Source organism: Equus przewalskii, chromosome 29, assembly GCF_037783145.1.
Source record: "Equus przewalskii isolate Varuska chromosome 29, EquPr2, whole genome shotgun sequence".
In the NCBI taxonomy this organism is placed as follows: Eukaryota; Metazoa; Chordata; class Mammalia; order Perissodactyla; family Equidae; genus Equus; species Equus przewalskii.
Genome location: NC_091859.1, coordinates 39,154,013 through 39,177,308, shown reverse-complemented (window position 1 = coordinate 39,177,308; position 23,296 = coordinate 39,154,013). Strand labels below are relative to the sequence as shown.

The 23,296-nt window shown below is 52.5% G+C and overlaps 1 protein-coding gene and 1 pseudogene across 6 annotated transcripts; both read left to right on the top strand.

The window, feature by feature from the left end:
- Positions 1-1,222: 1,222 nt before the first annotated feature.
- Positions 1,223-6,619, top strand: LOC103545900 (cytochrome P450 2D14-like). 6 transcript variants are annotated; one of them, XM_070599636.1, is made up of 9 exons: positions 1,223-1,566; positions 2,263-2,434; positions 3,101-3,253; positions 3,345-3,508; positions 3,863-4,039; positions 4,214-4,355; positions 4,583-4,770; positions 5,241-5,382; positions 5,480-6,619. In XM_070599636.1, the coding sequence occupies exons 1-9, from the start codon at positions 1,378-1,380 to the stop codon at positions 5,656-5,658; spliced, it is 1,506 nt and encodes a 501-aa protein (XP_070455737.1). In that variant the 5' UTR covers positions 1,223-1,377; the 3' UTR covers positions 5,659-6,619. The 6 variants fall into 6 exon arrangements, 5 of the variants coding, with proteins under 5 accessions (XP_070455737.1, XP_070455741.1, XP_070455738.1 ...); XR_011534580.1 differs by having other exon boundaries at positions 1,246-1,566; positions 5,227-5,382; XM_070599637.1 differs by having other exon boundaries at positions 1,246-1,566; positions 3,345-3,382.
- A 6,632-nt stretch (positions 6,620-13,251) lies between these two features.
- On the top strand, positions 13,252-17,688 carry LOC139080246 (cytochrome P450 2D14-like; annotated as a pseudogene).
- Positions 17,689-23,296: the final 5,608 nt, after the last annotated feature.

Below are 23,296 nucleotides of genomic sequence, written 5' to 3'. Positions count from 1 at the left end.
GAGGAGGCCGGTAACGGGGGAGGCCCAGGAATCCATTCCGTGTGGCCCTCAGCAGGCCTGTGCGGGTGGAAAGAAATTCCTTGCTTTCCATCCCCTTGTCTTCCGGAAAGAGTTTGAGCAGCTGATGTTCAAGGACAAATGACACTGAGGAGGAAGCAGGTCCACTCCTCTGGGGACAGAGTCACATCCTATGCTAAGCCATCCTAGTACCTTGAGCTTCCTGGCAGCTCAGTCTACGAGGGCGAGTGCCCTCCCCACATCTCTGTGAGTCAGGAAAGTGGACACAGGCAGGAGGAGACTCAGCACCTGAGTGGCCTCGAGAGATAGGAGGTCCAAGGACCAGCCTGTATAAAACTTAGGAAGGGTCTCCTGGCCTCTGAACTGGTGGGTTGGGTGACTAGGGAGCTCTGAAAACAACCCTGCTGCCTCCCCACCCCCAGATTCAAACGTGTTTTGGCCACGACGACGGGGAACCCGAGGAGCTGAGCCAACCCCCAGCCCGGTGAGGGTCTCACTGATACCAACCTCCATGCAGGGAGAGGAGGGAGCCCAGGGGATCAGTTCCAGGCAACCACTGAGCACAGGTGCCCTGGTGATCGGTTTATGTGTGTGTGTGTGTGTGTGTGTGTATAAGTGGTACATGTATTAATGTATGTGTATATGTAGTTTTGTGGGTGTCAAAATGTGTCTGCCTGTGCTGTGTGTCAGTATGTGAGCATGTGGGTAATGTCGGAACCTGTGTGTGGTTTGCGAGTGTGTGGTCTGTGTCTGTGTGTATTGAGTGTGCTAGCGTGAGGTCAGGGACATGGAGAACTTCAATCCCCCCCACCCCCACTCGCTGTGGTCCCTCTGATCATGTGACCTCCCCACAGCCAGGGACAGTACAGACCTGGGAGGTGAAGGTCACTCAGGAGGAGGCAGGTGAGATACGGGGAGGTGAGGATGTCTTCTGGGGATGAGGCTGTGACCACATTAGGGAGGGTGAGCCTTGTGACAGGTGGGCATCAGGATCAAGTCCAAAGACCCCTGGTTCTTCCTACACAACGCTGAGGAGTCAGGCTGGTGTGGGGACATATTGTCTCTCACCAATCCCCACCCAAAGTAAGCACATGGAGAGGGCAGCAGGGACAGACCCACTGTGCCACCCTTGGACCGACCTTCCTTGGCCCCTGCCTGTACCATCTGGCAGCACAGTCATGTCAACAGGCAGGCTCAGAGCAGAGAGCAAAGGCCAGTCTCAGCTCCCTTTATAAAGAGGGCCCAGGCTAGTCACACCCTCAGGGTTGCTGACAGTGACCTGCCTGGCCTGATCCTGGTGCCTGGTGTGGTGAGGGGTCCCAGTGTATCCAGAGGAGCCCAGTGTGCACTGAGGCAGCCATGGGGCTGCTGACCGGGGAGACACTGGGGACGCTGGCCGTGGCCGTGGCCATCTTCCTGCTCCTGGTGGACCTGATGCACCGGCGCCAACGCTGGGCCCCCCGCTACCCCCCAGGCCCCATGCCCCTGCCTGGGCTGGGCAACCTGCTGCAGGTGGACTTCCAGAACCCGCACTGCTGCTTTACTCCGGTGAGGAAGGTCGGGGTGGGCACAGAGGTGCTGAGGACCATACATGTCAGCAGACAGTGGGTGGTGGTGAAGCCACAGGCTGGACAAGGAGTCGGTGGAAAGGAGGAGGCAGGTGTGAGAGGCCTCCTGGGGGAGGGCAGCTGGGCAGGGCCTGGGGGACAGTTTGAATTTCCCATCAAAGGTCAGAGAGGGCAAAGGCCTGGCGGGTTGGGCCTTGGCAGATGGTTTGGGATGCAGTGGGACAGAGCTTAAGTGTTGTGAGCCTGAGTCCCTTCTGAGGACATCAGAGGACAGGTCCTGAGATTGTGGGAGAGGAGTCTGATCATGAACCCCACTGAAATCAGGAAATTGAGGTTGAGAGGGGACAGTGACAAAGTTCAAAGCTTTTGCTGCTATGAGACCTTGGGCCACCACTGATCTCTGTGAACGTCACTCTCTTCACCTATGAAACGAGATGCTAGCTTAGCCCACCCGACAATGTTGGTGACCTCTGTAAAGTCGTGGCTAGGTGGTCGGATACTTCGTGATGTCCTTCACCATACAGGTTGTGATCCCTAGTGTCACAAGGCCAGGTAAATTCCTGGCACCCCACCGCTGCTGCGGCTCGGGGATTCCCCAAGACTAGAGCCAGGAGACTGCGTCTCAAAGCTTAGGGTGGGGCGGGACTTCTCCAACGCCCTTGACCCTGGCCTGCAGCTGCGGCGCCGCTTCGGGGACGTGTTCAGCCTGCAGCTGGCCTGGACGCCCGTGGTCGTGCTCAACGGGCTGGCGGCCATTCGCGAGGCGCTGGTGCACCGCGGCGAGGACACCTCCGACCGCCCACGTGTGCCGGTGATGGAGCACCTGGGTTTCGGGCCGCACGCGGAAGGTAAGAGGAGGAGGGGAGGACAGCGGCCCGGCGGGGACGGGGCCCACAGTGACCCGAGACCCGGCAGGGTCAAGTGGCTACAGGGTGGTGGACCTGCGGTGCAGGGAACAGTCAACGAAATTGTAGGGGCGGCAGGTGGAGGAAGGAGTCTGTGCCAAGCAAGAGTTGGGAGGCAGCTGTGGGTGGGGCGTTAAGCGAGTGGGCGGGCCCGGCCATTGGGAGCAGGAAGGGGACGTCCGGGTGGGCGGGAAGGAGGAGAATGGAGTCAGTGTGGGCGGGGTAGGGGGCGGGCCAAGACTTTCCGTGAAAGGGAGCGAGTCGCGGTGGGCAGAGGCAAGAGCAGGACCAAGATCTGTCCCGGTGGGGACAGCTGACGAGCAATGTGGGAGGGCAGAGGCTGGGACCTGTCCCCAGCCAGAAGGATATGTAAAGTGGGCGGGATTTGGTGGCAAGGAGAACAAGGTTAGAACGGGCGGAACAGGGGCCAGGCTGTCCGAGCAGGTGCCACGCCTTCACCAAACCGAGCAGCAAAGAAGGGAAGGGGAACGGGGCCCAGATCTGACCTGTAGCAAAGGTGATGGCAGACCAGCACTTTTGAGCAAAATGTGCCCGCATAGGCGGGGCCGGGGCACAGCTGAGCCACGCCCACGTCCGCCCCGCCCCTAGGGGTGATCTTTGCCCAACGTGGGCACATCTGGCGGGAGCAGCGGCGCTTCTCCGTGTCCACCCTGCGCAACTTTGGCATGGGCAAGAAGTCCCTGGAGCAGTGGGTGACCGAGGAGGCCTCGTGCCTCTGTGCCGCCTTCGCCGACCAGGGCGGTGAGTGCTGGGCTGAGGGCCAGGAGACAGGGGTGGAGTCTGGGGAAGAGGAGATGGAGGCGACCCCCTGACCTGCACCGTCCCCTCCCAGGACGGCCGTTTAGCCCCAACGCCCTCCTGAATAAAGCGGTGAGCAACGTGATCGCCTCCCTGACCTTCGGGCGCCGCTTCGAGTACAACAACGACCCCTGCTTCCTCAAGATATTGGACCTAATGGAGGGCTTTCTGAAAGAGGCGTCAGGCTTCGTGCCCCAGGTGCAGGGTGGAGGGGGCGTGCCAAGGAGCCCTGCAGGCGAGCTCCGGGGAGGTGGCCTCTACCCTGCACTGGAACTTCAGGAAGGAGGATTTGTACAGAGGGGTGTTGGGTTATCAGGCCAGAGAGAGCTAAGGAACCTCTACCTCCTTCAGTGGAAGCCTCTGGAACCCATGAGATGTAGATTTTAGGTTTATCCTTCTGGGATCCAGGCATGAGAGAGGGTAGAGGTATGGAATTAAGGAGAAGTCAGGTCATAGTGACACCCTGGGAGCAGAGCGGCTGGGACTTAACTGTCCAAGGTGAACACATGAACAGAGGGAGGACCAAGGAGCCAACATCTATGGCCTGCCCAGGTGCTGAGTGCGATCCCCGTGCTCCTGCACATCCCGGGGCTGGTCGCCAAGGTCTTTCCTGGGCAGAGGGCCTTCATGGCCCAGTTGGATGAGCTGGTTGCTGAGCACAGGATGACCCGGGACCCGGCCCAGCCTCCCCGAGACCTGACTGACGCCTTCCAGGACGAGGTGCAGAAGGTGAGCCGCCAGGGACACAGGTGGTGGGTTGAGGGGCCCATGAGGTGAGCCCAGGTAAGGTGGGGCCTAATTATCCCCCAGTGATAAGGCACCCAGGCTGATGGGTACAGAGTGGGAGGCCACTGAGGGGCTTCCTCCTTCTGTCCCTGAGTCCACCCTCTCTGCATGGCCCAGGCCAAGGGGAACCCAGAGAGCAGCTTCAATGATGACAACCTGCGCCTGGTGGTGTCTGACCTGTTCTTTGCCGGGATAGTGACCACCTCGACCACGCTGGCCTGGGCCCTCCTGCTCATGATCCTGCACCCGGATGTGCAGCGTGAGCCCAGCCTGGGGGCCTGGTGGGATGGGACAGGGAGGAGAGGGACAGGCTGGGGACCCTGAGCTTGGTTTGGCCACCAGGAGCTCTGAGCAGAGGCTGGGCCCTGCTCACAGGTCAGAGTGACCTTCTCCTCCATGTGGGTGCAGCCCCTGCACAGGAGTCAGGAGGAGGGTGGGGTGCAGCCCCCTGGGTTCTGACGACTGTGGGGACGCTTGTCTGTGCAGGCCGTGTCCAACAGGAGGTCGATGAGGTGATAGGGCAGGCGCGGCGACCAGAGATGGGGGACCAGGCCCACATGCCCTTCACCATGGCCGTGGTCCACGAGGTTCAGCGCTTTGCGGACATCACCCCACTGGGTGTACCCCACATGACATCCCGTGACATTGAAGTGCAGGGCTTCCTCATCCCCAGGGTAGGCCTGCGGCCCTCCTCAGCCCAGCTCAGCCCCATCTGTCCCCTGGTAGCCTCAGGATGGCCATTGCCAGGTGGGGCCAGGACTGGAACCCGAGCCACGTACTCTCATTTCCACTGGCACCAACTGTCCAGCCTGGGTGGATGTGGGAATGCAGTAGAGGCCAGGCCAGCAGTGTACACTCAGCCCAAGTTTCAGGGTTGGGGTGGGGGTAAGAAACACTAAAATGTGCCCAAGTTCGTTGGAGGAGCCCGTGCATGCAGCACAGGTGGCAGTGAGGGCTTCCATGGGAGGCAGGTCACTCGGCCCTTCCATGGGGACAGAGAGGGTGCTGTGATCTCCTTGTGTTTTAATGACTTGAAAGAGTCCATGTGTGTGCCAGGCAGAGAGTGTGGCCCATGCATGTTTGGTGGCAGGGGTCGAGGGTTCCCCCAGCCTGGATCTCACTCACGGCAGGCGTCTCCTGCCAGGGGACCACGCTCATCACCAACCTGTCATCGGTGCTGAAGGACGAGACCGTCTGGAAGAAGCCCTTCCGCTTCCACCCCGAGCACTTCCTGGACGCCCAGGGCCGCTTCGTCAAGCAGGAGGCCTTCATGCCCTTCTCAGCAGGTGCCTGTGGGGAGCCCGGCTCGCTGCCCCTCCTGGGGAGTCTTGGAGGCGTGGAGCCCAGGCCCCCAGGCTCGCTGACCCCCATCCCCACCCACAGGCCGCCGCTCGTGCCTCGGGGAGCCCCTGGCCCGCATGGAGCTCTTCCTCTTCTTCACCTGCCTCCTGCAGCGCTTCAGCTTCTCGGTGCCCGCTGGGCAGCCCCGCCCCAGCGACCACGGTGTCTTTGGCATCGTGGTCTCCCCATCCCCCTACCAGCTTAGTGCTGAGCCCCGCTAGAGGGGGCACCAAGCCCCCAACTGTGTCCTTCATGGGGGCCCTGATGTCCAATAAACCATTCTGATGGCTCCAACCTGGCTTGAGTCCCACCTGAGACCCCTGAGCAGCCTCTGGCAGAGATGCTGCCTCAGCAGCCTCCCCAGGCTGAGTTCCTACTCCTTCCTGATCCAGCCTTACTTGGCATTTGACCCTGCCGGGAGCCATGTTACCAACGCCTATACAGCCTTGTGACAGGGTCCGGGCTGAGAAGGGCCGAGGGGCGCAGGGACGCCCCTCGGTGAAGACTGGCCGGGCGACACCCCTGATATTTCCTGAAATGTATGCATGCTTTCTATCAAGCTTATGACTATACTTGTTTCTGCTTTTTATTCTTGACGATACTTAGTTTAACTTAGCTTTTCAGCCTGATACCTTACTAGCAAAATGATATTTGCTCCGTGCAGTGTGCTCAAGGGACAATTAGCCCTACCTCCTGAAAGACAAAGGAATGCTTTCACCCCCTAAGGGTTGCGGGGATGTAAAGAATTTTAACTACCCACTGAGAAGGCACGTAGCCCTGAGGATAAGATACCTGGGAGTTGCCTTTTGTTCCCATTAACCATCTACACTAATGACGTAGATGATTGATGGAGGCAGGGGTAGCTCCCCCAGGACGTGAACAGACGGAATGCTGTCCTGTCCGGAGGTCTGGACCTTCTCTCTTTGATTTAACTTTACCATGAATTACAACAGATGTCAGGGTACCTATCTCTTTTAGCTTAGGGACAATAAATAATAATCAACTGCGGAGAAGACGATCATTAACCTTATGCTCTATAGAACGGAATGCTAATAAATATTCTTGTGCGCGCTTTGTATCTCCTTATCTCTCTGAGAATATTTGTAGAGCTATTTCTGTACTAATCCTGAAAAATATAAAAACGACACTTGTGCACAGTAAAGACAGACTTGATTGCAGCGACTCAAGTCTCACGTCTCTTCCTTCACTGCGCCGACTCTGTCCCTCCCTCAGGAACCTGGACTTGGCTGGAGCAGGACTCCGGCAGACCCCATTTGACAGATGGGCATCCTGAGGCTCAGAAGGTGACAGCTTACCCCCAGTCACCCATGCAGACCTAACACTGGCTGCCCTGGTTGGTGACTAAGTCCACGTAGGTCTTGACTCCTGGGTGTCAGGGGGCGGGAGGAGTGTGAATGGGCTTCTGATGGAATCAGCCCATTCGGGGCTGGGTGGGCGCCCTCAGGTTCAGGGATTCACTGCAAGGACTCACGGGAGTCAAAACAGCTGTTATACTCACGGTTATGGTCTTTCCAGAGAAAGGATCCAGACGGAATCAGCAGGGGTCAAAGGCATGTAGGTGCAGGTCAGGAAGAGCAGGCACAAGCTTCCAGCTGTCTCTCTGAGGATTGGTACAGACAGTGCTCTGTTATCCCAGCCAGGGTGTGTGACACTAGCAGAGAGTTTGCTCACCAGGGAGGCTCCCCCGAGTCTGAGTGTCCAGGGATTTAGTTGGGGTCAGTCACTTAGACCGGAGAGCCGCATGGCTGACCTCAGTTACTCAGTCCCCAGCCTCTCTCAAGGTCAACCACTGTGGCCCAAGGCCCCGCCATCAATCACATTGTTGACATGAACTGTGTGGTGTGACCCAGGCCCCAGACGCAGAGACCCTTGTGAAGCAGGTCATCCCTCGGGCTTAGGGGCTGTTTCCCAGGAACTTGTCAGGGGCCAGGCAGTTTTTTGGAATGTGCAGGGATTGAAATCCCAAACCTACTGCGTAAACCTTTCACTGCAGAGACCACCTCTCTGGTTTTCGGCTCCTACACCAACATAAGTATCTACACTTTATGCGTGTATGTGGTAAACTACACAGAACATAAAATTTGGCATCTTAATCATTTTCGAGTGTTCAGTTCAATGGTCTTCAGTCCTCGCATTGTGGAACCATCACACCATCCATCCCAGAACTCTTTCATCCAGCAAAACTGAAACTCCGTCCCCCTTAGACAATAACTCCCTATGGCCCCTCCCCATAGTCACTGGCAACCACTGTTCAACTTGGTGTCTCTGTGAATTTGACTCCTCTAGAGAATTAACATTAGTGGAATCACACAGTATTTGTTTTTTTTTGTACTGAGTTATTTCACTTAGCGTGATGTCCTCAAGCTCCATCCATGTTGTACCATGTGTCAGGATTTCCTTCCTTTTTTAGGCTCAATAATGTCCCTCTCTATGTACAGACCACGTTTGCTTTCCCTTCATCTGTTGTTGGACCCTTAGGTTGCTTCTACTGTTCAGCTACTGTGAATAACGCTGCTGTGAACATGGGGCACAAATACCTCTTTGAGACTCTGCTTTCAGTTTGCGCATATATAACCCAGGACTCTTTCCCACAGCAGCTGCACCAGTTTACACTCCCACCAGCAGTGCACAGGGATTCCGATTCTCCACGTCCTCGCCAGAACTATTTTCTGTTTTGATGACAGTAGCCATTCTAATGGGCGTGAGGTGGTATCTCATTCTAGTTTTGATTTGCACTTCCCAAAAGGTGAGTGACGTTGAGCATCTCTCCATGTGCTTATTGTCCCTATTTGTATCTTATCTGTAGAATTGTCTATTCAAGTCCTTTGCCCATGCTGAAACTGGGTTGTGTGTTTTGTTGTTGTTGTTGTTTTGAGTTTTAGGAGTTCTCTCTAGATTGTAGATATTAATGCTGTATCTGACACAGTCATGCCCCACATAATGACATGTCCCTCAATGACAGACCTCACACACGACAGTAATATTAGTACCATATATCCAAGGTGTGTAGCAGGCTATACCATCTAGGTTTGTGTAACTACACTCTTACTTTCCCACACCGACTAAATCACCTAATGAGACCTTTCTCAAAACCTGTCCCCATTGTTCAGTGACACATGACTGTATATGATTTGCAAATACTTTCTCCCATTCCATACATTACCTTTTTACTCAGTTGATAGTGTCTTTCATGTGCAAATTTTTAAAATTTTCCTGACATCCAATTTGTCTTTTTCTTCTTTTTAAATTATTTTATTAAGGTCATAGTGTTTCATAACATTGTGAAATTTCAGGCTTACATTATTATTTTTCAGTTTCTGTATAGGCTGCATTGTGCTCACCACCAATAGTCTAATTTTCATCCGTCACCATATTTATGTGCCCCTTTACCTCTTTCGCCCACCCCGCAACCCCCTTCCCCTCTGGAAACCACTAATCTGTTCTGTTTGTCCATATGTTTGTTTATCTTCCACATATGAGTGAAATCATGCGATGTTTGTGTTTGTCTGGCTTATTTTGCTTAATGTTATACCCTCAAGGTCCATCCATATTGTCGCAAATGGGACGATTTTGTCTTTGAGTAGTATCCCAGTTTGTATATATGCCACACCTTCTTTATCCATTCATCAGTTGATGGGCACTTGGTTGCTTCGATGTCTTGGCTGTTGTGAACAATGCTGCAGTGAACATATGGGTGCGTAAGTCTCTTTGAATTGTTGATTTCATGTTCTTTGGATAAATACGCAGTAGTGGGTTAGGTGGATCATATGGTATTTCTGTTTCTAATTTTTTGAGAAATATCCATACTGTCTTCCATAGTGGCTGCACCAGTTTGCATTCCCACCAGCAGCATCTGAGGGTTCCCTTTTCTTCACATCCTCTCCAACACTTGTTATTTCTTGTCTTGTTAATTATAGTCATTCTGATGTGCGTGAGGTTATAGCTCATTGTAGTTTTGATTTGTATTTCCCTAATAATTAGTGATGTTGAACATCGTTTCATGTGCCTATTGACCATCTGTATATCTTCTTTGGAACAATGTCTGTTCATATCCTCTGCCCATTTTTGATTGAGTTGTTTTTCTGCTGTTGTTGAGCTGTATGTGTTCTTTATGTATTTTGGAAATTAACCCCTTGTCACATATATGATTTGCAAACATTTTCTCCCGTTGGTGGGTTTTTTGTTTTGTTGATGATTTCTTTTGCCTTGCAGAAGCTCTTTAGTCTGATGTAGTCCCATTTGTTTATTTTTTCTTTTGTTTCCCATGCATGAATAGACATGGTATTTGAAAACATGCTGCTAAGACTGATGTCAAAGAGTGTGCTGCCTATATTTTCCTCTAGGAGTTTTGTGGTTTCAGGTCTTACATTCATGTCTTTAATTCATTTTGAGTTAATTTTTGTGCATGGTGTCAGATAACCATCTACTTTCATTCTTTTGCATGTGGCTGTCCAGTTTTCCCAACTTCATTTGTTGAAAGACTTTCCTTTCTCTGTTGTATGTTCTTAGCTCCTTTGTTGAAGATTAGCTGTCTATAGATGTGTGGTTTTATTTCAGGGCTCTCAGTTCTGCTCCATTGATGTGTGTGTCTGTTTTTGTGCCAGTACCATGCTGTTTTGATCACTATACTTTGTAGTGTATTTTGAATTCAGGGATTGTGATACCTCCAGCTTTGTTCTTTTTTCTCAGGATTGCTTTCATTTCAGGGTCTTTTATTGTTCCATATAAGTTTTAGGATTCTTTGTTCTATTTCCACGAAGTATGTCATTGGGATTCTGATTGAGATTACATTGAGACTGTACATTGCTTTAGGTAATATGGACGCTTTAACTATGACTATTCTTCCAATCCGTGTGCGTGGAATGTCTTTCTGTTTGTTGACATCATCTTCTACTGCATTCAATAATGTCTTACAATTCCCACTGTACAGGTCTTTGACCTTCTTGGTTAAATTTATTCCTAGATGTTTTATTCTTTTTCTTGTGATTGTATTCTTGAGTTCTCTTTTTGCTAGCTCATTATTAGAGTATAGAAATCCAACTGATTTTTGTAATTTGATTTTGTACCCTGCAACTTTTCTCCTGTTGTTGCTTATTTCTAACAGCTTTTGTGGATGGAGTCTTTAGGGTTTTCTATATATAGAATCATGTCATCCACAAATAGTGACAGTTTTATTTCTTCCTTTCCAATTTGGATCCTTTTATTTCTTTTTCTTGCCCAATTCTTCTGGCCAAAACCTCAAGTACGATGCTGAATATTGAGTGGCGAGAGTGGGCAGCCTTGTCTTTTTCCTGTTCTCAGAGGAATAGCTTTCACTTTTTCAATGTTGAGTATGATGTCGGCTTTGGCTTTGTCATATACAGCCTTTGTTATGTTGAGGTAGAGCATGTGGTTTAAGATGGTCCCAAATGCTGCTCTGTGACTTTCACCTCCTGATGTGACCCCTGAGACCCAGTCTCCTTCATGCCTTGGGGACCATAAAGCCACCTGCCTTACAGGGCTTGGTGAGAACACGTGGAGTGAGCAGCAGTGCCTGGCACGCGAGTGCCTCATCAATGGGAGCTGCAATTGCACAATGATTGTAAAGGCCATCAGCCTCACGGTTGTACTGTGTGCTCATTGTACTCATGAGGTTTCCTCAAGGCCGCGCTGTCCTGGACAACAGGCTTCTAGAGTCGGGGTGCTCTGCCTGAATTACAGGCATGTCTGTCCCTGCCCTTCATATCCATGTTAGGGTGACTTCTTGGGAGGGCGTGACACATTCAAAACAAAGGGTGGATACAGACAATTTATCCAAGGCCACTGTGTCACTAATACTCAGACCATCCTGCCCCCCACCAGCACCACCTGATTCTTTGACAGTCCTGGGTAGAAAGTTGCTGCCCACAGGACAACTGAGGCTAATGAGAGGCCACAGGCTGGATCCAGGCAGTTCCCAGGGTGCCTGTGGGTCTTGCCCTCCTGGTCTGTTCCGTGGCCTCAAAACTGTTCTCTTGGCCATCTCGAGGTCCAGCAAACTCAGTTCCCCACAGTCCAGTCCTCGGCCAAGAGTACCAAGATGGCTCCCTTATGCTTCCCCTCACTCCCCTGCACAGGAATTTGCCCTTTGGTCCCACTGCCAGGTCACCTTGGCTTGCAGTGCGAAGCCAGCCAAAGTCCTCCAGGAATTCTTCCCAGAGTCCTGCTGCAGCCTGGGGCAGTGTCCCCATGACCCTCAGGGCAGTCCCCACACCGCTGGCCTGGCCTGTCAGCTCTCTGCCTTCCTGCTCCTCCTCTTGGCATGAGCACCTTGGAGCAGGGGCCCACCATCATCTCCCCGCCAGGCTGTGAGTGCCCCACCAGCACCCAGCACGTGGGACGTCCAGGGGGGCTGGAACACAGTCCAAGGCCTGAGCAAGGAAAGATGCAGGGAAAGCCGGGTAAACTGAGGAAGGCCCACTGCGCCCCAGCAGGCTACACTCTCTGGCCCCCAACCTGGAGGAGAGTGGGTATGTGAGACTTTGGAAGGGGAGGAGCAGCTTTTACAGCAAGCAGAAATTTCAAACTTTCAAAGCCGATACCAAGAGGCCCGGCCCCAGGGAGCCATCTCTGGGTGGCCATCTCTGAGTGGGGGTTGTCCAGAGGCGCTCTGGGAAGAAGCTGGTTCTCTTACTGTTAGGGAGTGAGGGAGGGAGGAAACTGGGGGCTCACTGGGGGCAGGGGGATTTCCTGCAGCAGGCCCTGCTCCTTCTGGGGGAGAGAATTCTCCAGCTGTTTCCAGGATGAGAGCTTGCCTCACATACCCCTGAGGTGGGTGAGGGAGCCTCATCCCTCCTGGGAAATGCCCCTTCCCTAAGCTCTGTTCTCCTCTGCCTTTTCATCTGAGTGGGTTTAGGCCTCAGATTTCCCATCAGCTTCACTGATTTAAACTCAGTCTCAAATCCCACCTCTTTTCTATTGGAAGAAGGTGGGTGCTGAGGCTGGTGGGCAGTGGCCCTGCCCTGGCATGGTGTGTTCACCCCCCTGCTTGGAGGGGGCGAGAGGCTGAACAAGAGGAGGGCCTGGGAGCCACAGTTCCAGCTGGGAGGTGGCACACAATGTGGCAGGGTGGTGCTGAGGTTTGCATCTTTCCTTGAGGGACCACAGAGTCAGGGTGCGAAGGGATGGGGCTGGAGCAGGGGGACCTGACCCAGGGAGAGGGAAGTGGCTGGCAAAGGGGGAGGCCCTGGAATCCACTCCATGTGGTCCTCAGCAGGCCCATGAGGGTGTAAAGAAATTACGTCGGCGCCACTTGCTTTTGATCCCTGTGTCTTCCAGAAGGGGTTTGAGTAGCTGATGTTCAAGGACAAATGATACTGAGGAGGAAGCAGGCCCACTCCTCTGGGGGCAATGTCACATCCTATGCTAGGACACCCTGGTACCCTGAGCTTCCTGGCAACTCAGTCAACAAGGGGGAGGGCTCACCCCGCAGGTGAGATATGGGAAGGTGAGGATGAGTTCTGGGGACAAGGTTGTGACCACATCAGGGAGTGTGAGCCTAATGCGTCACGTCTGTGGCAGAATCAACTCCAAAGACCCCTGGTTCTTCCTCAGAGCTTGTACTGGGGGGAGATGCTGGGGAGTCAGGCTGAGAGCGGGGACTTCCTCTTTCTCCCCCACCCCGGATAAGCACCTGGCGAAGGAGGAGGGACAGGACTTCTGTGGCCCCCCCTGCTCTGAACATTGGCTGGCCCCTCCCTGCACCCTCTGGCAGAACAGTTGTCCTGACAAGTAGGCTCAGGGCAGAGCGCAAAGGCCAGTCTCAGCTCCCCCTATAAAGGGGCCCAGGCTGGTAAAACCCTCAAGGTTGGTGAGAGAGGCCAGCCTAGCCTGGTCCTAGGTGCCTGTGTGTCCAGAGGAGCCTAGTGTGCACTGAGGCAGGTATGGGGCTGCTGACCGGGGAGACACTGGGGCCCCTGGCCGTGGCCGTGTCCATCTTCCTGCTCCTGGCGGACCTGATGCACTGGCGCCAACGCTGGGCCCCACGCTACCCCCAGGCCCCAGGCCCCTGCTTGGGCTGGGCAACCTGCTGCAGGTGGACCTCCAGGACTCGGTTTGCAGCTTTACTCAGGTGAGGAAGGTGGGGTTTGGCAGCAGAGGTGCTGGGGACGCCACCTAGAAGCAGACAGTGGGTGGTGGTGAAGCCACAGGTTGGACAAGGAGCTGGTGGAAAGGAGGAGGCAGGCATGAGAGGCCTTCTGGGGGAGGGCAGCTGGGCAGGGCCTGGATGACGGTTTGAATTTTCCAGTCAAAGGTCAAAGAGGGCAAAGGCCTGGAGGGGGTGGGACTTGGCAGAAGGTTCAGGATGCAGTGGGACAGAGCTTAAGTTCTGTGAGCCTGAGTCCCTTCTGAGGACATCAGGAGGACAGGTGCTGAGACTGGGGAGAGGAGGCTGGTCATGAGCCCCATTTAAATCAGGAAATCGAGGTTGAGAGGAGGCAGTGACCAGTTCAAATATTGTGCTGCTGTGAGACCCTGGGCCTCATTTTCTTCACCTGTAAAATGGGATGCTAACTTGGCCTTCTGACAATGTTGGTGACCTCTGCAAAGTCATAGCTGAGTGGTTTGCTCCAATGTGAGGTCCTCAACCATAGAGAATGTGACCTCCAGGGTCACGAGGCCAGATTAAGTCCCTCCAAACCCTTGCTGCTGGCAGCCCACCTGTTGCCCAAAGCTCTGCCAGGAGATTGGGGTGGGCCCCTGGCAGTGGCAGGACTTCTCCAACGCCCTTGCCCCCGGCCTGCAGCTGCGACGCCGCTTCGGGGACATGTTCAGCCTGCAGCTGGCCTGGACGCCCGTGGTCGTGCTCAACGGGCTGGCGGCCATGCGCGAGGCCCTGGTGCACCGCGGCGAGGACACCTCCGACCGCCCCCCTGAGCCCATTTTCCAGCACCTGGGCTTCGGGCCTCATGCGGAAGGCAAGCGCAGGCGAGGGGATCCCGGCCCAGTGGCAACTGAGCCTGCAACTACCAGAGACCCGGCAGGGCCAGTTGGAGGCAGGGTAGGGGACCCGCGGTGCAGGGAAGAGTCAGCGAATTTGTAGGCGCCACGGTTTGAGGAAGAAGCCTGTGCCAAGGTTGGGAGGTGATGTGGGCGGGGTGGAGGGCGTGGTCTTACAGGGAGTGGGCGGATCCCGGGCTATGGGGCTCTTGAACGGGATATCTCAGGGGCGGAAATGAGGAGGATAGAGTCAGTGTCTGCTGACCCCGGCCTTCCCTGAACCGGAAGGGGGTCTCGGTGGGCAGAGCCAAGAGTAGGGCCAAGGCCTACACCTGGTGGGGAGAACCCGCGTGCAATATGGGCGGGTGGATGGTGGGACATGTCCTCAACCAGAAGGACGTGTAAAGTGGGCGAGACTTGGTGATCTAGGGGTGGATGTGGATACTGTGGTTGGAACAGGAGCCGGGAGTAGGGGCACTGCCTTCTACACAGGGGATGCGACTATGAGAGTAGGACAAGTGGCAGGGCCGGGATCTGTCCTGCAGGTGAGGGAGAGGACAGAGGAGCCAGTGAGCTCGGTGTGCGCGCAGAGGAGAGCCGGGACACAGCCGAGCCACGCCCCGTGCCCGCCCTGCCTGCAGGGGTGGTCTTTGCCCGCTATGGGCAGATGTGGCGGGAGCAGCGGCGCTTCTCCGTGTCCACCCTGCGCAACTTCGGCATGGGCAAGAAGTCCCTGGAGCAGTGGGTGACCGAGGAGGTCTCGAACCTCTGTGCCGCCTTCGCCGACCAGGCTGGTGAGTGCTGGGCTGAGGGACAGGAGACAGGGATGGAGGCTGGGGAAGAGGAGATGGAGGCGACCCCCTGACCCGCACCGTCCCATCCCAGGATGTCCCTTCAGCCCCAACGCCCTCCTGAATAAAGCGGTGAGCAACGTGATCGCCTCCCTGACCTTCGGGCACCGCTTCGACTGCAAAGATCTGCGCTTCCTCAAGCTCATGGACCTGACAGAGGACATTCTGAAGGAGGACTCCGGCTTCGTGGCCCAGGTGCGGGGTGGAAGAAGACAAGGAGCCCTGCAGGCGAGCTCCGTGGAGGGGCCTCCGCTCTGGGCCGCCGCGGAGGAGGATTTGTACAGAGGGGTGTTGGGTCAGCGGGCCCAGGAGGTAGCTAAGGAACCTCTAGCTCCTTCACTGGAAGCCATGAGATGTAGATTTTAATTTTATCCTTCTTGGGCCCTGGGCAGGAGAAAAGTTCGAGGTCTGAACTTAGGGAGGAACCAGGTCAATAGTGGGGACACCCTGGAGTTGCCTGGGCCCTCACTGATCCTGGTGAGCACCTGAGCACAGGGAGGACTCAGGGCCTGGCATCTCTGACCCACACAGGTGCTGAACGCGATCCCCGTGTTCCTGCACATCCCGGGGCTGGTCACCAAGGTCTTTCCTGGGCAGAGGGCCTTCATGGCCCAGCTGGATGAGCTAGTTGCTGAGCACAGGATGAACCGGGACCCGGCCCAGCCTCCTCGAGACCTGACTGATGCCTTCCTGGACGAGGTGCAGAAGGTCAGGTGACAGGGACAAGGACGGGGTAGTAGGTTGAGGGCCCCATGAGATGCGCCTGGGCAATGAGGGGCCTAATTATCCCTTAGTAATCAGGCAGTTAGACTGACGGGTGCAGAGTGAGAGGCGATTTGGGGGCTTTCTCTCTCTGCCCCTGAGCCCACCCTCTCTGCATGGCCCAGGCCAAGGGGAACCCGGAGAGCAGCTTCAATGATGACAACCTGAGCCTGGTGGTGGGTGACCTGTTCATTGCTGGGATGGTGACCACCTCGACCACGCTGGCCTGGGCTCTCCTGCTCATGATCCTGAATCCGGATGTGCAGCGTGAGCCCAGCGTGGGGGCCTGGTGGGATGGGCCAGGGTGGAGGGGGACAAGCTGGGAGCCCTTAGCTTGGTTTGGCCACTAGAGGCACTGAGCAGAGGCTGGGCCCTGGCTCCGAGATCAGAGCGACTCTTCCTCCACGTGGGCACAGCCCCTGCACAGGAGTCAGGAGGAGGGCGGGGCTCCTGTGTTGTGACCACTGTGAGGACGCTCGTCTCTCCGGGTCGTGTCCAACAGGAGATCGATGAGGTGATGGGGCAGGCGCGGTGACCAGAGATGGGGGACCAGGCCCGCATGCCCTTCACCATGGCCGTGGTCCATGAGGTGCAGCGCTTTGGGGATATCACCCCACTTGACTTGCCCCACATGACATCCCGTGACGTTGGAGTGCAGGGCTTCCTCATCCCCAAGGTAGGCCTGCAGCCCTCCTCAGCCCAGCTCAGCTCCACGTGCCCCCCTGGGAGCCCCAGGATGACCATTGCTAGGTGGGGCCAGGACTGGAACCCAAGCCACCTAATGATTTCCACAGGTGCCAACTGTCCAGCCTGGGTGGGTGTGGGGATGAGGAGAGGCAGGGCCGACCCTGTCCATTCAGAGCCCCAGTAGGGTGTTGGGGAAAAAGACAACTAAAATCTGCTGCAGTGTGTTGGAGGCATGCAGGGACAGGTGGCAGTGAGGGATCCCAAGGGAGGCAGGTCACTTGGTTCTGCCTTGGGGACAGGGAGGGTGCTGGGAAGTTTCTTGGGCTGAGATTAACTTGAAAGAGTCCAGGTGTGTGCCAGGCAGAGAGTGTGGCCCACACATGTTTGGTGGCAGGGGTCAGGCCCCCCCCCAGCCCAGACCCCACCCATGCCAGGCATCTCCTGCCAGGGGACCACGCTCATCACCAACCTGTCATCGGTGCTGAAGGACGAGACCGTCTGGAAGAAGCCCTTCCGCTTCCACCCCGAGCACTTCCTGGATGCCCAGGGCCGCTTCGTCAAGCAGGAGGCCTTCATGCCCTTCTCAGCAGGTGCCTGTGGGGAGCCCGGCTCGCTGCCCCTCCTGGGGAGTCTTGGAGGCGTGGAGCCCAGGCCCCCAGGCTCGCTGACCCCCATCCCCACCCACAGGCCGCCGCTCGTGCCTCGGGGAGCCCCTGGCCCGCATGGAGCTCTTCCTCTTCTTCACCTGCCTCCTGCAGCGCTTCAGCTTCTCGGTGCCCGCTGGGCAGCCCCGCCCCAGCGACCATGGTGTCTTTGGCTTCCTGGTGACCCCGTCCCCCTACCAGCTCTGCACTGAGCCCCGCTAGAGGGGGCACCAAGCCCCCAACCTGCTCCTTCACGGGGGCCCTGATCTCCAATAAACCATTCTGATGACTCCAACCTGGCTTGAGTCCCACCTGAGCCCCCTGAGCAGCCTCCGGCAGTGATGTGGCCTCAATAGCCTCCCCAGGGCAGCCCTACCCCTCCTTGATCCAGCCTCACCTGGCATTTCACCCTACTTGAGACACAGGCATACTGAGGCTCAGAAGGTGACAGCTTACCCCTAGTCACTCATCCAGACCCAACACTGGCTGCCCTGGTTGGTGACTAAGTCCATGCAACTCTTGACTCCTGGGTGTCAGGGACGGGAGGAGTGTGATTGGGCTTCTGATGGAATCAGCCCATCCCGGGCTGGGGGAGCGCCCTCAGGTTCAGGGATTCACTGCGAGGATTCACGGGAGTCAGAACAGCTGTTATACTCACGGCTATGGTTTTCCAGAGAAAGGATCCAGACAGAATCACCAGGGGTCAAAGGCAGGTTGGTGGAGTTCAGGAGGAGTGGACACAAGCTTCCAGCTATCTCCCTGAGGATTTGTGCAGACAGTGCTCAGTTCTCCCAGCAGTGATGTGTGACACAAGCAGAGAGTTTGCTCACCAGGGAGGCTCCCCTGAGTCTGGGTTTCCAGGGATTTTGTTGGGGTCAGTCACTTAGACTTGGAGAGCCGCATGGCTGACCTCAGTTACTCAGTGTCCAGCCTCTCTCAAGGTCAACCAGTGGTGCCCAAGGCCCTGCCATCAATCACATTGTTGACATCAATGTAGTGTGACCCAGGACCACAGGTACAGAGACACTTGACAGGCAGGTCATCCTAAGGGCAAAGGGCATGTTTCTCAGGAGCTTGTCAAGGGCCAGGCATTTTTCTGGAATGTGCAGGGATTAAAATCCCAATTCTACGGAGTAAATTTTTCACTGCACAGGCCCCCACCCTGGTTTTTGGCTCCTACAGGAAAATGCTCATATTTGTCGTTACATTTTGTGTGTTTAGGGGGGAAATGCACACAACATATAATTTGCCATCTTAATCATGTTTGAGTGTACAATGCAATGCTATTAAGTACCGATATTGTGCAAACGTCACCGCCATCCGTCTCCGGAACTCTTCATCCTACAAAACTGAAACTCTGTCCCCATTAGACAGTAACTCCCCCTACCCCCTCCCGGTAGCCCCTGGCAACCACCATTCTACTTTCTGTCTCTGTGAATTTGACTCCTAGGGACCTCACATGCAAGGAATCATAGAGTATTTGTGTGATAAGTGACTGACTTCTTTCACTTATGTGATGTCCTCAAGCTTCAGCCATGTTGTACCATGTGTCAGAATTTACTTCCTTTTTAAGGCTAAATAATATTCCATTGTATTTATACACCCCATTTGCTTATCCCTTCCTCCGTGGATGGACACTGGGTTGCTTCCACCTTTCAGCTATGGTGAATTATGCTGCTATGAACATGGAGTAAAAGTATCTCTCTGAGACTCTGCTTTCAGTTTGTGGATATATAACCCCGGGACTTTTTCCCACGGCAGCTGCGCCATTTTACACTCCCACCCACAGTACACAAGGGTTCCGAATCTCCACGTCCTCGCCAACACTTGCTTTTTCTGTTTTGATGATAGTAGTCAGTCTAATGGGTGTGAGGTGTTCTCTCATTGTGGTTTTGGTTTGCATTTCCAGAAAGATGAGGGACATTGAGCATCTTTTCATGTGCTTATTGTCCATTTGTATATCTTCTTTGTAGAAATGTCTCTTCAAGCCCATTTTACAATCGGGTTGTGCGTTTTGTTGTTATTGTTGTTGTTTTTGAGTTTTAGGAATTCTCTATATATTCTAGACATTAATCTCTTATCTGATACAGTCATGTGGTGCCTAATGACATTTCAGTCAACAAAGGACCCTACATATGATGGTGGTCCTGTAAGATAAGTACCATATAGCCTAGATGTGTAGGCGACCATACCATCTAGGTTTGTGTAAGTACACTCTATGATGTTTACGCAATGACAAAATCACCTAAAAACACATTTCTCAGAACGTGTCCCCGTCATTAAGCGACATGTGATTGAATGCAATTTGCGAATATTTTCTCTCATTACGTAGGTTGGCTTTTTACTCTGTTGATAGTATATTTTGATGCGCAAACTTTTTTAATTTTCATCAAGTCCAATTTGTCTACTTTTTCTTTTCTTTCCAGTGCCTTTGGTGTCATATCCAGAAATCACTGCCAAACCCAACATTAAGAATCTTTTCTCCGATGTTTTCCTCCAACAATTTTCTAGTTTTAGCTCTTACATTGAGGCCATTGATCCATTTTGAGTTCATTTTTGTAGATGGTGCTGGGTGAAGGTCTGACTTCATTCTTTCACGTTAAGATATGCAGATTTCCCAGCACCATTTGCTGAAAAGACTGTCCTTTCCCCATTCAATGGTGTTGGCACCCGTGTCGAAATCATTGGCCCATAGATGAGGGTCTGTCTCCGGGCCTTCTGTTCTCTTCCGTTGGTCTATGTCTCTGTCTTTATGCCACTGCCACAGTGTGTTGATTACTGTAGCTTTGTAGTGAGTTTGAAATGAGGAAGTATGAGTTTTACTCCTTCTCAACATTGTTTTGGCCATTTGGAGTCATTTGAGACTCCATATGAATTTTAGGATTGATTTTTCTAATTCTGCAAAAAAGTCATTGGGGTTTTGATGGGGATCGCGTTCAATCTGTAGACGGTTCTGAGTGGTGTTGACGTCTTGATGATATCAAGTCCTCCAATCCGTGAACATAGAGGTCTTTCCACTTCCTTGTGTCTTTCCTTTCTTTCAGCAATGTTTTGTAGTTTTCACGGTACAAGTCTTTCACCTTTTTGATTGAGTTAATTCCTAGGTGTTTTATTCTTTTTGATCCTATTGTAAATCAAGTTGTCTTCTCAGTTTCAATTTCGGATTGTTCATTGTTAGTGATTTTGGTGCATTGATTTTGTATCGTGCTACTTTACTGAATGTATTGACGAGTCCCAATGTGGTTTTTGGTGGCATCTTTAGGTTTTTCTGCATACAAGATCATATCATCAGCAAACAGAGATAACGTTATTTCTTCCTTTTCAGTTTGGATGCCCTTTATTTCTTTTTCTTTCCTAATTGCTCTGGCTAGAACCACCAGTACTCTGATGAATGGAATTGGCAAACATGGGCATCCTGTCTTTGTTCCTGATGTCAAAGGAAAAGCTTTCAGTTTTTCACCATTGAGTGTCACGCTTGCTGTGGGTTTTTCATATATGGCTTTTGTTCTGTTGATGCGGTTTCATTCTATTCCTAGTTTGTTGAGTGTTTTTAACATGCAAGAATGCTGAACTTTGTCGAATGCTTTTTCTGCATCAGTTGAGGTGATCATGTGGTTTTTGTTCTTCATCTGTTATGTTGGCGTACAATGTGGATCAATTTTCATATATTGAATCCTTCTTGAATTCCGTTAATAAACTCCAATAATACAAGTGGTCATAACCCTTTCCCACTTATATAGTCCTTTTAATATGCTGTTCAATTTGATTTGCTAGTATTTTCTTGAGGACGTTTGCACAATGTTCATGAGGGATATTGGTCTGCAGTTTTCTTTTCTTGTGCTCTCTTTCTCTGCCTTTGATATCAGGGTGATGCTGGCCTCCTAGGATGAGTTAGGAAGCGTTCCCTCCTCTTCCATTTTGTGCAAATCTTTGAGTAGGATTGGTGTTTGGTGGAATTCAACAGTGAGGCCATGAGGTCCAGGGCATTTCTTTGTCGGTAAATTTTGATTACTCATTCAATCTCCTTATTAATTAAAAGTTTATTCAGATTTTCTGCTTCTTTATGATTCAGTCTTGGTAACTTTTGTGTCTCTAGGAACGTGTCCATTTCATCAATAGGTTATTCAATTTGTTGGCATACAGTTGTTCATAGTACTCCCTTATAACGCTTTTTATTTCTGTAGAATCAGTAGTAATAGATCCACTTTCATTTCTGATGTTAGCAATTTGAGTCTTCTCTCTTTTTTTCTTAGTCCACCTAGTTAAAGGCTTGTCAGCTTTGTTGATCTTTTTGAAGAACCAACTTTCAGTTTGATGGATTTTCTCTACTATTGATGTAGTCTCCATTTCATTTATCTCTGCTCTGGATTATTGCCTTTGTTTTTTAGCTTTGGGTTTTGTTTGCTCTTCTTTTTCTAGATCTTTAAGGTGTAGAGTTAGGTAATTGATTTGAGATCTGTTTTAATGTAGCCACTTACAGTTACAGACTCCCCTCTGAAGATCACTTTTGCGGGGTTCCATAATTTTTAGTATATTGTGCTGTCATTTTCATTCATCTCAAGGTATTTTGTACTTTCTCTTGTGATTTCTTCTTTGGCTCATTGGGTTGTTTTTTTTTTTTAAGATTTTATTTCTTCCTTTTTCTCCCCAAAGCCCCCCAGTACATAGTTGTATATTTCTCGTTGTGGGTTCTTCTAGTTGTGGTATGTGGGACGCTGCCTCAGCGTGGTCTGACGAGCAGTGCCATGTCCGCGCCCAGGATTCGAACCAACGAAACACTGGGACGCCTGCAGCGGAGTGCGCGAACTTAACCACTCGGCCACAGGGCCAGCCCCTGGCTCATTGGGTTTTTTAGGTGTATTGTTTAATTTTCACATATTTGTGAATTTTCCAGTTTTCAATCTGTTAATGACCTCTAGATTGTGGTGGACGAATATCCTGATCATTCTCAAGTCAATCCATCATGGCTTGCATGCATAGGCAGCACATCAGCCTCTTCATCTGGAAAGTTCCACATGGCATTTAAAGGAGGGGGGAATAACCCCCTCTGAAGATAAAGGCAACTTTTCAGTAGTCTCCTGATTTTGCCCTTCCCCCGCTTGACTACATTCTTGGTGCTCAGAAGTCATAGAGATGCATAAGTCTCAGCATGATTTGTCCCTTTCGGAGCATCCCTGACACAATCCAACCAGATGAAAAACGAGCTTGGTGCAGTTCAGCATCTAGCCGCAGCCTCTCCTTTACTTCTGTTTTAGCTAATTATGTATAGAAATAACCACTGGATTGTATATAGGCCTGCTTCTCAGGTTGGTGTTTCTTTTTTTTTTTTCATTTCCTTACATATCAGTGGCCAACCCCTTGGAGGTTAGCCTTATCAGTTCCCAGTTCCATAGGTAGCTTCTACCTCCAGTAACACACCACAGTGCAGCTGCTGCATCATCCCACAAGTGATGCAGAAACCATTCGGGAGTGAAGGATGGTCTACGACCACATGGCATTCTTCCTTTTCCCAAACTATGCCTTCGCCATGTTCCAGTGAGTCACGGTTATTCTAATGATTGCCACTGTTGAAGCCAGCTGAGTTGGGAGCCCAAAGACGATCCTAGGCTCAATGATTTGCTCACAGACTTCATTAATCCGTTATTTGCATGGTTATTGTCTTAGTTTGTTTGAGACGCTTGAACAAAATACCATAGACTGAGTGGGTTATAAACAACTAACATTTACTCCTCACAGTTCTGGAGTCTGGGAAGTCCAAAATGAAGGCTCTGGCAGATTTGATGTCTAATGAGGGCCCACTTTCTGTTTCTGGACAGTCAGCTTTTCATTGCATCCTCATCTGATGGGAAAGACAAGGGATCTCTCCAAGTTCTCTTGTATAAGGGCGTCAATCCCATTCATGAGGACTCCATCCTCATGACCTAATCAGCTCCCAA

Bases quoted from the DNA above. Each gene is read 5' to 3' on its own strand.
- LOC103545900 (XM_070599636.1), top strand. From the start codon at position 1,378: ATGGGGCTGCTGACCGGGGAGACACTGGGGACGCTGGCCGTGGCCGTG. The intron at 4,356-4,582 runs GTGAGCCCAGCC...TTGTCTGTGCAG, and splicing joins CCTGCACCCGGATGTGCAGC to GCCGTGTCCAACAGGAGGTC. The intron at 4,771-5,240 runs GTAGGCCTGCGG...GTCTCCTGCCAG, and splicing joins AGGGCTTCCTCATCCCCAGG to GGGACCACGCTCATCACCAA.